This window comes from Solea solea, chromosome 7 (assembly GCF_958295425.1).
Source record: "Solea solea chromosome 7, fSolSol10.1, whole genome shotgun sequence".
Classification (NCBI taxonomy): Eukaryota; Metazoa; Chordata; class Actinopteri; order Pleuronectiformes; family Soleidae; genus Solea; species Solea solea.
In genome coordinates, this window is record NC_081140.1 from 5,726,707 (window position 1) to 5,739,508 (window position 12,802).

At 43.3% G+C, this 12,802-nt stretch overlaps 1 protein-coding gene across 1 annotated transcript; it reads right to left on the minus strand.

Moving 5' to 3' along the window:
• Nucleotides 1-806: 806 nt before the first annotated feature.
• Nucleotides 807-10,110, minus strand: tbx2b (T-box transcription factor 2b). The gene is made up of 8 exons (XM_058633223.1): nt 10,012-10,110; nt 8,901-9,763; nt 7,744-8,011; nt 6,052-6,198; nt 4,858-4,934; nt 4,437-4,606; nt 3,028-3,611; nt 807-2,649 (listed from the first exon to the last, which is right to left on the minus strand). The coding sequence occupies exons 2-8, from the start codon at nt 9,257-9,259 to the stop codon at nt 2,200-2,202; spliced, it is 2,055 nt and encodes a 684-aa protein (XP_058489206.1). The 5' UTR covers nt 9,260-9,763; nt 10,012-10,110; the 3' UTR covers nt 807-2,199.
• Between the last annotated feature and the right edge of the window lie 2,692 nt (nt 10,111-12,802).

A 12,802-nucleotide genomic window follows, 5' to 3' on the forward strand; every position in this document is an offset into this window, starting at 1 on the left:
GCAAACAAAAAAAAAGGAAAACAGTTTACAGTGGCTCTCTCCGGCTGCAGAGGGTGTGTGTGTGTCTGTGTGTGTCTGTGTGCTTGTATTTGTCAGCCTTTGAGGACACCAGTAGTCCTCATGGAGACCAAAATCTGGTCCCAATGAGGGTTAGGGTAAGGGTACCCTGAGGAACTGGTTAAATTCAGGGTTAAGGTTTGATTTTTTTTAAAGGCTGTTCAAATGAATGGACGTCAACGTAGAGTCCTTAAAAGGATAGCTGCACGGGTCTGTGTGTGTGTGTGTGTGTGTGTGTGTGTCTGTCAGCAGAGAAAGCGCTTCCTATAAATACTTACATCACTTCTAAAAATATCGCGCTCCACACAATACTAAAGGAAACAGTGCAGTGAGGTTTACTGAGGAGGTGCTCGAAATAAAATCACGCGCACGCGCACACACCTACCACTTTATCACACCATGTTTCCTTTATACGTTTTAATATCCATAGCCGTGACCCTTAAGTAAAAAAAAATAATTTAAATGTATTTTGTGTAAGGTTAAATTAAACCCAGTGATAATATCTTACCAACAATCATAATAATAATAATAATAATAATAATGATGATAATAATAACAATAATAATAATAAAAATAATAAACCAAAAGCCTTTCCTTGTTATACATATGGCCGACAGAGGGCGCTCCTGACACGTGTGTGCACTATATGAGTGTGAAAAAAGATGTTATTATTAATAAAGGTTCTTTAAAATGCTCTATAATAATAACAACAACAATAATAATAATACGCAATAATAATGCAATTTTTCAGCACAACGATTTTTTATTGAAACTGTGAGACAATCAAAAGAAAAAAAAATATACCCGGACAACCAGCATAAACAAGATACTTTCATCTTTAAATATATTTATGAATAGATATGAATGATGCGCCCAAAGGAGGAATTGCTTTGAATGTCTCCTGGCTGGAGTGAAGAAACCTGAGGTGTTTTTAAATCCATATGTGGAGCTCTCGCTCTGATCCTCTGTGTACGTCGGTGGATGCGGACTAAAACATGGCACACACGTCTCCTAAAAACAAAAACCCAGCGATGCTTCATACAGTTTGTCAAACCAACAAGCGCTAAATAGCTTTAATTTACAGTATATGGTCATGTAAAATGAGAGCAGGAGGAGGAGGGGGAGGAAAAAAAGAAGCAACGAGTTAAATTCGAAATATATACACGCTAATATACAGCCTTGAATAAATTAATACCAATTGCATATTCTTGGATCTTAGCTTTATTTACAGTTGTTTGTAGTTTTTTTAATTACATAAATATTTCAGAAACTTTTTTTGTTGTTTTTTATCTTTCTGGCATGAAATGATAAGCGGTTCTTTTTTTGCTGACGGAACTTTCACTTTTCCATCCCTTTTGAAAAAAATAAAAAATAAAAATCAGAGGCCTGGAAAAAATAGAAAAAAAAATGTTTTTGGGGATGAAGCTTGAGACCTGTGATGAGGCTCCTGCTCAGGGATGAAGTCCTGTGTGTTAAACCCAGGCCCAAATGCTTCAAGTTACACACACATACACACTCACACACTCACACATTCACACACACTCTCACTCTCTCTCTCTGGTGCTCAGTTCAGTCTGTGGAGCTGCAGACTCTCAGGCAGGTGAGGCTGATCTGAATCAGCATGGCTCACCTCTGATATCACGATGAAACACATTTGTTTCAGTACATTTTATGTAGTGGAAATGATCAGTGTTTGTCTCTGCGACGCAAGAGTTTTTGTTTCAATAATATTTTTTCTCGATTATTTAGTGTTACATAGTTTTTTATTATTATTATTTCCATATTTGAATTGATGTGTATCCTCACTCCTTTAATCCTTCAATATTCCAGATTCTCCTGGTCGGTCACCCTGCTCTGACTCAAGAGAAGAGTTTCTGTGTCTGGTAGTCAGACTGTTGACAGGCTTTCCACTCTGGAGGAAAACTTTCAGTACTACTTTTTTTAAAAAAAGTTTAATTTAAAAAAAGTCAATTTAATTGCATGGACCAAATCCCTCTCAGTCTGCAGCTTTGTTCCAAAAACACATCAGTTCTCAGCCTTCACCAACCCCTCATCCCAGTCTATGATGTGCTGTACAGCACAGAAGCACCTCTAGTCCTCTGGTATTCAAGCCAAGACTTTGTCTCAAACGGAGACTCTTCATCACTTAGGAGAGTCTGCAGTCGGGGAGGGCTCTCTCTGACTCTCCAGGCCACTCACCAGTCTCTGGATGCTTTGCAGTTCATTCACTGAGTCCTTCAGGGAGGTTTTTGGGGACATAACTCTCCCACTTGACCCTCCTGTCTTGTGGCTGCTGTGGTGCTCCGGGGCCGGGCTGGTCTCTCTGCTGCCCGGTTTGGAGGATTCAGAGCCCGCACTGAGGCTGCTGGAAAGGCCGGTGGTGAGCAGGCTGGAGGTCTGAGGCAGTGACACGGGGAGCTGGTAGGGGTTAAAGCGGAGCCGAGGCCGGGATGAAGTCAGGAATGGATTCCTGGAGAGAGGATTGGAGGTGCTGGTGGTGGGGAGAGCGGAGGCTGAGGCCGCCGCTGCAGCTGCTGCCATGTAGGTGTACGGGTACGGGAAAAGACCTCCGAATGGAGGCATCGGGATGCCCTGGAAAAAGAAAGAGGATATATTTTGAGTCAAAATGTACACATCATTATTTCCAGTCAAGAGGTGAAACAATCGACACAAACTCAATGTTTTAAGGAAACATGAGTCAGGTGAGGTATGAGAGTATGTTTCTGATTTAAAATCCTTTTGATAAACCTGCATCTTACATTTTAATACAAATACATATGTTTGCAGGCAACAATTACATGAAATATTGCTTTAATTCTTAATGATCAGCAGTTAAGAAAAGCAAGAGTCTGTGATCTAAACACTTCTCACTTGCAGGCACAGCCTCTTTGTCTTGCTGACTCATGTGAGCTCAGTGCTACAGGTGTACATGCAAACTATATCCTAGTTTGACTGGATGACCTTCCTTACCTGAGAGGCGAGCATGTGCTGGGACAGATGGAAGGGGAAAGGGTTGGGGGTTCCTCCCGTGCCCTGGGTGGAGAGGCTGCCATTTTCCAAAACACTTGCTCCTGAAACAGAGGCCAAAAGATGCCCCATTCCCATAGCAGAAAAGGCTCCGGGGGCCATGGCAAACTGCCCAGGGTGAAACAACAGCGGTGATCCGGCGCTCAGAGGGTTAAAGAACTGCTGACTGTGCAGACCAGACAGAGCCAGGCTTTGTAAGTGGCCTGGGCTGAAGTGTGAGGGACTTTCAGTCTGGACCATGAGAGGCGAGAACACGTCCTTACTGGCACCAGTGCCTCCAGACTCTGAGTCCTTTGTCAGTGTGTCTGTGGTGTCCTTCCTGTGCCTGCTCTCTGCTTTGTCCTTCTCAAGGTTCCTTATACTGAAAACGGAGTCGTCCTTCTTTTCCGCACTGTGCCTGTCACGTATGCGGTCCTCGCACCTGGAGCTGAAGGGGGACACGGGCTCAGGTCCTGGACTGTTGGAGGCCGTGCAGTGCTCGTCAGGATTCTCCAGCTCCTGCTCGCTGTCAGTGCACGCTTTTTCATCTGTGACACAAGAGGGACGAGCAAGAAACATGATTAACCATTTTACACCTCATTCCCTTCTGTTATAAAATACACACACACACACAGGACTTGTAGTGACTTTCATTCATTTGGACAGACTAACCAACCAGTTAATGCCTAACACTAACCTTAAACTAACCACAATTCAATATTAGCCCTCAACTTAACCACTTCCTCAGTTAGGACCAGGTTTTGGTCTCCATGAGGAATACTGGTCCTGATAAGGTCAGTGTTTATGCCAGCAAAGGTCACACACACACCCACCCACCCCTATAGTATGTTATAGCACATGGCAGTATAATTTAAAACCTAATAATACTTATTTAATTCTGTTTGTTTGATGAATTAAGGGAAGTGGAACAAAACCAAATAAATACAGTATATCATTACATGGATGGAATTCACATATATTAAACCATTAAACAAAATGTTCTCCAAAGGTTTAATTTTTTGAATATTATATTCCACAGGTTTACACACACACACACACGCACAAACACACACATACAGGTTATCTTTGCATCATTAAATATGAAACAGCCAGTCTTTATTTCATTAATTAATGAAATAATTCCAATATGGCTGATTATTTTAATTTTAGATGAATGTGATACAATTTTAGATTTATCTCACATGCCAAGGTTAATTAATGCACTGATAAATATAAATAAATAAATACATTTTAATACAAAACAATGTTAACAATTTTAACAACTGTAGCCAAAGTAATACACTCTTTTCAGTGGTTATTCAGGTTTTTTTTTTTTTATCAGAGTCAAAACAAAAACAGCAGCGCTTTCTCACCTCGACTCGGTCGGCTGAACCTCAGTGGGCTGGTACCGGCGACCAGCGGTGAGTGGACCGCGTCTCTGCCCACCGGAGCCTCACTGGAGGAGGCGTCCGAGTCCGCGCCGTCCCGGTCTGCCTTGCACTGGTCCTCGTACATGCGCAGAGACGGCATCTGCAGCTGCTTTCTACAAATAATAATAATAATGATAATAACATTATTTATAATAATAACAATACTAATAATAATAATAATAATTATAATAATAATGATAATAACAATAATAATGGTAATAATAATGAGGATGATGATAATAATAATAATAATAATAATAATAATAATAATTTGACACCACTACCATACTAAATTTTATAGATGACACGCGCGCGCGCACGCACACACACACACACACACACACACACAGACACACACTGTTACCTTTTCTCTCTCCTGCCGTTGCCCGTGTCTCTGAATCCTTTAGCAAAGGGGTTGTTATCAATCTTGAGCTGTGTTATCTGTGGGCACAAGGACACACTTCATGTTAGAGGCTTTCAGGAAAACACCAAGCTTTGTCTGCACATGTAGGAAAACACACAAACACGCTCGGGCCTCTGTTTTCTTTTCTTTTTTTCCATCTTTTTTTTTTGCATTATTAATAAAACGCGTAATGACGGGGCGTTATTCTCATTGGCCCCAGGAGAGAAATTGTGCCACGAACTATTTCCAAACAAGCTTCTGCTCCCCCAGATAAAATAAAACAGGGCAGAAGGAGCGTTACTTGAACAGATGACTATCTTATCAATAATTAATAACGCGGTTTGGATTCACAGATATGCTCTGGTATAGAGGAGGAGGAGGAGGAGGAGGAGAAGGCCGGGGCAGTTCTGCACTCCACGGGCAGGGCATGAGCCGGCGTGGGGGCCTCTCTCCTCGAGGAGAGGAGGAGGAGAACCCGAGTGGCCCGTGGAAAGGAGGCTTGAGGCGTCCAGCACATCTGCAGGCTGAGCAGCCTTTTAAATGGCCTGTAATCGATTGTGACTCCTTGCCATAAACTTTTACAACCAGCCCCCCCACACCCCACACACGCCCCACTCAAGGACACGAGCTCCAATTAACTCAGTGGAAAAGGATCAGGAGTGAACGACGGGGCTTAAAATAATAATAAAAAAATAAACAAACAGCACATACAATATATCATATTATGATTTTTTTTTTATTATAAAAAACACTATTGATACTACTATATAAAAAGGTGTGTGCGCGCGCGCTCCCGCACCACAATACTTATCCAGCATTTACACGCCTAATTTATCCACTTGTGCTGAAGCGCGAAAACTCGTGAATATATAGATACGACAGTGAATTCGCGGTGAGAAAAACACTCGTGACGTGGTTCACTCACACAAAACCCAGGCAGAAAAAAGGAAAACAATTAGATAAATCAAGTGGGACATGGGAGTCCTCCTCTGCAGGGAAATTAGGCGACCTACAAAATCAGATTAAGTCTTCGGGGGGAGAGTTGGTGTTGCGTGGGGGGAGGGGACACATGTAGGGCATTTATTTTGCAGACCATGACCTGTATTTGTTTATATTTAGAGACAGAGAGTCTGCGTGGGTCGGTGACTCACTCACCTTGTCGTTCTGGTAGGCCGTCACAGCCACGAACTCGGTCTCGGGGAACACGTAGGTCCTGAAGGTGCTGTAAGGCAGCTTGAGGATGTCGTTGGCCCGGACTATGTGGAACCTGGGCTGGTACTTGTGCATCGAGTTCAGGATTGTCTGGACCAACACACATACAGAGACACAGCTTCGTATGAAATAACGACCTCTAGCATGTGACAGAGACAAAACAAAAACTCCACACTAGACAGAGAATGTTGACGCGGATCATCCAGTCTATTGTTGTAATTGCTGTGTGTGTGTGTGTGTGTGTGTGTGTGTGTGTGAGCAGACATGTCTGTAATTAGTGCGGGACAAAGTGAAGAGGAACCGGACCAGGCCACACATGTTGTCATGAGGTCTCAGAACCACAGCTGTATATTTAAATATGGAAAAAAGAAACAAATCTGACTCCATCCAGTTTCTATCAGGACAAAAAGTCACACATTTACACTCATTCATTCATTCATTCATTCATTCACAAACACTGCAGTCACTTCATCCCACACTTACATATAACCTTATTTTACTATAACACATTAATTATTCATATTCCAACAACATGCTGTGATTAAAGAGCTCATATTAAGTGTTTCACTCTGATTTTAAAATTAATTAAAAAATATCACCAACACTAACAACACACCTGCATATACATATATATGTATATATATTATATATATATATATATATATATATATATATATATATATATATATACCGCTTTGACGACTGAATTATTTGCACGTGAATGTGAATTTCAATAACAAAAACAAATACAATAATAATAATATTGTTTCCCCCCCTTATTCACATAGTATTACACGCATGTGTGCAATAAAATAGCCATTTTATATAGTACAATATTATATAGGTCAGTAAATAATGGTATATTAAACGTTATAAATATTGAATTTCATCACGCATGACAAATATAAACACAGACCAGCAGCATATTAACAACATCATATACTACTATACTATACTATACTGTTCATGTAAATGTATAAACATTTTACGTCTTTTCTGCACTTAATCCCTCTCATTTATTTATTTATTTAATTATTTACTGATGTCATATTTTAATATCTCAATTAAAACTTGATCCTATTATAAGATAAAACCATAGTTAGACCTGCGTCTTTTTTCCCCCTTTTTTTTTTACGGTGCAGGAGGCTGATAATAATATTATTGTGCAGAAGGAAATATAGGCTGCATCTGTGTGTATTTTAAGTGGCGGTGGGGAGAGTCAAGTGGTGTCAAAGTGTCAACACACACACACACACACACACACACGCGCGCACACACACACACAAACACACACACAGCTTTGTATACGTTAAGACGAACAGAAACAACATTTATTCATCTTTAAGTTCAATTCTGTCCTGGAGGGAAATATTTTTTTTGGGAAGAGTTAAAATATTTTTGCACTGCTTCTTTATTTCCCTACAAAAGTTCTTCCCATGTACAGTTCTTCCCCCCCTTTGTGACTTATTCACATTATTCTACCTCACTTCACAGCACATTCTTCATAAAAATTTGATGAGCTGAACGCACGCTCCAACAACAAACACCTTCTGTTGCAGCTGCAGCACGAAAACAACGTTATCAAATAATAAATATATGCGTAAAATACACACATCAACAGATTTCAATACTTACAAATCCGTGCTTGTCTGAGATGTTGTTGGTCAGCTTGAGTTTGTGGAAAGCAACAGGCTTTGCCATCCACTGCTCGCCGGTGGCCGGACTGTCCGGGTGGATGTACATCCTCTTGGGCATCTCCGGGTCGGCCTTGCCCGCGACCATCCAGCGGGAGTTGTGGAACTTGTAGCGGCAGTCGTCCGCTGCCACAATGTCCATGAGCAGGATGTATTTGGCTTTTTTATCCAGGCCGTTTATTCGCACTTTGAACGGAGGGAACATCCTCCTGAAGAGAAGGAGAAACACGCACACACACAGAGACAGAGAGACAGAGAGTCAGCACACCGTGATTCAACCATAACACAGCAGCACATTATAGTTGAGGGAAACTTGGACAGGATTGACAAAAGACGCATTGAAGGCGCAGGAAAAAACACAACGCGTGGAACAACAAGTGGAAATAATGCAATAGTCGGACATTATTCTCTGTTTTGCGCGCAATTAGTGAAAAGCCACAGTATGTGTGTGTGTGTGTGTATATTTGTGTGTCTCTCTGTATGTGTATTGTCAATACACAGCTACAAAGCTGAGTCGTATATTTATGACCACACCACTCCACGTTGCTGCTTTTTGAAGTGACAGCCTGTTTATAAAACCCAGAAGTCTGCTGTCTCTACAGAATGCAGCCTCACAGATAAAACCCCTGATTAAAGCTCAGGCCATAATTTCTCCCCCTCCCTCAAAAATACCCCAAATATTTACTTTGATCATCCTGGAAATGTATCACAAATATTCCCCCCAAAAAACAATTTAACTTCTTATTACAGACTCTTAGTTTCATAAATGAAGCCAGTTTGCAAACGTGGGACTGAAACTCCTTTTAAAAAATGGTTATTTAGTGGAGAATTCAATGTTGAGGTAATATACCCTTTGCGTATTTAATAATGTTCTCGTGTATTTTTATTGATCATAGAACACGCTATTATTCGGCGGTATACTAAGTGGTGAATACAAAGCTAGGGCCTGGCGCACAGGCTGCTATTAAATAGCGTGAATAAATGGGATTTAAGCTGCTCTAAACTTGTCAGCTGCTTTGTATTTTCTGCATTTATGTATGTGGCGGTTTGTATAAAATTAAAATACCCTCGGAAATTATAGCTGAGAATAATTCTTACCTTCCGGACTTGGTAATAACCATTTCCGTCCCGAGTTTATGAAACTGGTCCCAAAGATCCTTGGCTTCCAGTGTAACTTTGGGGTCGTCGTCCACCTCCTCCTCGGGCTCCAGGCTCTTCATGCTGCGGAGATGAGCCGCCTGATGGTGGCTGAGGGCCGGGTGGAGCCCAGCCTCCGTCGCCGCGGCCAGGCCGTGGTCCGCGATGGGCTTGGTGAGCGCCCCGGGAGGCAGGCTGAGCGCCGGGAAGAAGGACGGCTGCGCGGCCGCCAGGAAGGCGGACATTGGGAAGTCGGTTGGCCGGTGTGCGTGGAAAGGGTGATAAGCCATTGCAGTCCCTGTGAAAACTGGATCTCTCATCGGTGCATCCACAAAAACCAAGTGAAATAATGGATGTTTATAATTTTTTAGTGGTATTCCCCCCTAACTGGAGCCAGTGTAGGTCCGCGATTCGCGAGCAATTGATTTGTTTAAGCTGCACAGAAGAGTCCAGCGCCTTGTCACAACGCGTTATCAGCGTGAAGAAGAAAAAAAATAGCCCAGAGTTGTTGTTGAAATTGTTGTTAGTGCGTTTTTCCTTCGGTTCCTCCGCCGGAGTCCTTCAGCAGGAGCGGCGCTGTGGAGGGAGAGCGCGGCGGCTGCGTCGTGTGCCTCTAGTAGAAATGAACAGTTTCTCTGCTTCAGTCATCCCACACTGACTGGAGAGATGTGGCCGCGTTCACTGCAGATCTGTGACTATCTCACATGTCCTTCCTGCCTCCATCCCCAACACTAATGAACCAAGCCCCTTTGATTGCTGATTTTACGCTTTCTGGACCAATTGTGGGCCCCTATAGGCGTGGTTCTGACAGCTCCGGCCAGACTCTACGAGAGGAGGGAGGAAGAGGAGGGGGAGACAAGAAGGTGTCGGAAGCATTAGCAGTAAGAAAACATGTCAACAGGATAAAATATTAACCAATGACAGGGAGGATTGGGAAATCCCTCCCCCATTTCCAAGCCAAACACCGGGTCAGCCCTCAGTTGTTGGCCGGCGGAGGCATCACCTCTCTCGGCTTGCGTTTTTACAATGTCGCCACCGGAGAAAGCAACCTGTCCACTGTGTGAATACTCACCTTTATAGAGAGGAACAGCTCCAGCTCTTTACTGTCTCTCTCTACAGTCACTGCTCTGCTCTGCTCACAGCTCTACATTCCGGAGACGGTTCTAAAGAGCGGCTCCCTCTCTTTCGCTCTCTCTCTTTCTTTCTAATCAGACTCGTAGTTATCCCAAGTTATCGGCTGCTGTGACTCTTAGGCTGGATTTGTCTCCCGTTAGCCCGGACCATGTCAGCTGAGAGTGCAGTCACTTCAGACTCACAAAGACCCGGGTTTCCCCACGCGAGAGCCGCGTATCTGTGCGTTTAGACCCTGATCGGGCTGACGGGGAGGCGGCAGCAGCAGCAGCAGCGACAGCAGCAGCAGCAGCAGCAGCAGTTTAACACAGAGACAAGACTGGAGAGAAAAAAAATCACACACAAACCCAGATGCTGCGTGCATGGAGGAAAAAAAGAGGAAACCATATGAATGACGATGAATGAATTTTGAGAGAAAATCAGGGAGAAGGAAGGAAAGCGGTGAGTGCTCACTTCGACACAAACTCTTCCTTGTTTGGCTGCAAAGTTATAAGAGCAGATTTGCATATATTTTATTAAATAATATCCGCTGTGTATTAGCACTTTATTAAACATCATTTTCCTGCTGACACATTACTGTGTTTATTTTCTATTTATTTATGATAGTTTGTGTTTGCACATCAAAGCCCTGACAGTGATGAGATGATTTAGTGTTGAGTGGGAGCTGAGGCTCAGGCCGTGGTGGCGTGTGACCGACAGGTTGTTTCTCTGTCAAACCCGGGACAGTGCGGGACTCCGGGCAGCAGAAGCAGCAACAGCAGCGGGAGGGGCCCCGGGAGCAGCCTCCCCTCCCCTCCCCGCACCCCGCTCCGCTGAGCTCCTTTAGCGCCACAGCTCTTCATTAACTTGGTCTCAGTTTGTTAAAGAGCCGGCCGGCGCCAGTCGGCTGATGCGCCACAATGCGAACACTCTCCTCCCTTGTCTCTTCATATTTACCCTGAATGTGCGAGCGCCTCCAGCAGCAGCAGCAGCAGCAGCCTCATGCGAGGCCCCCGCTCCGCTCCTCTGCGCCTCCTCCCTCAGTCATGAGTCGGTGTCAGATGCGTTGAGCAGTTTTTTCGGGGGTAAACAGCTGCTCTCTGCGGGCACGGATTGACTATGATGTTGGCCACACACACACACACACGCGCGCGTAACTTCGAACAAAACTGAAACTAAAAGTGATAATCCATGTCAAAGAGAGCAACGTGCGCATTTCCTTTTCCTATCTGCGCTGCGTCTGTACGGTTTCCTCTCACAGTCACACAAAGCTCCATCTGGCCATAAAAATGTCCTTAGGTAAAATTTATACTACCTCAAATATTAAAAGACAAATGTCAAACATTCAAATGACTTCACAGTGTTTCAAAAATAAAAACAATGTGATTTCTCAATGTCTCAAGACACGACCCTAAAATGCAATTCCACTCAGCTTGAGGTTCACGCGCGTGTCAGACACATCACGTTAAGTGATTTAAGACCATACAGTGTTTGCACATCTCCCACTTTGTTACACACTTGTTGCTCGTCTTCCATCAGACAGATACATCCATGCGTAAAAGAGTTTGCTGGCCGTACAGGAAGCAGGCGCAGCAGCTACTGCAGAACATTTTACAACTGTGTTTTTGTTTTGTTTTTAACAGAGGAAACATGTGATCAGACACTAAAATACAATATAATATAATCGTCGGTGCAGCAGCATCTCTTTAGCAGAGGTCAAGGTGTGTTTCCAGTCAGGTGTTGGAAATAAAAGTCATGAGAATCCGCTTCTTGTGAGAATGTGAACGTCTCGCACATTCTTCACATGTACATTGTGGTTTTCATCTGTTATAATTTGCTCGGACAGCTGACTTGTTTGGAATGTTGCAAGTGGAGATTTATAAAATGACAGTGATGAAGCAGCAGCAGCAGCAGCAGCGGTAACAGCGGCGGCTTGGTTTGGATTTCTGGAGCAGCAAACATGGAGCTTTGCATGTGACAAAAACAGATTATCAGCCCGCATGTGGAGGTGGATAAGGTTTTCTTTTCCTCTGCGAAACTCAACTGGATAATTGTATCAATAATGCTGGTGCAAATGACTCACCATTTATTTGTTCTGTGCCTTCAGCGGTACAGAAATCCCTCATTACGCGCGATTTAAAAGTCATTAGGTGCAAGGAGGACTGTGCCGAGCTGCCGCTGCTCCTGCTGGAGCTAAATGTTAGAGGCAGTGAACTGACAGATTAACACAGGCCTTTATTTTGTGTTGGGCAAAACACAGTGTAGCCTACACTTGTTCTTAAAACGTGTGGCGGGTAAGCAAACATAATAGAGAAGGAAATGCCGTGCGTAAAGTTTGGAAACGCTCAAAAAAGTAAACATTCAGCCTTCGACCTCTTCTTATAGTGTCATTAAATATGGACATGTTTATGATATTGTCATGTTGTTATTCTCTTATTTGCAGAAATGTAGTCTGGATGCTTCATGACACAGACACTTTGTGAGCTGAGGCTGAGTTTAAAGTGAATGAACTGCTTAATTCACAGTGAGAATTTGATTCAGTTTTTTTTCCTCTGTACGCGTCCTTCATTCGTCCTCTACAACAACACATCACATCACAGGTGCGGATGCAAAAAAAAGTGCGTTAAAAGCGTCTCCTCTCCTCGTGTCAGTGATCCGAGCCAAAGACGCTCTAATTACAACAGAACGGGACACTTTTCACCATATTCCTCTATAATTGAGTATTGTTATTTTCTTCCTCCCCCTCTTAGACA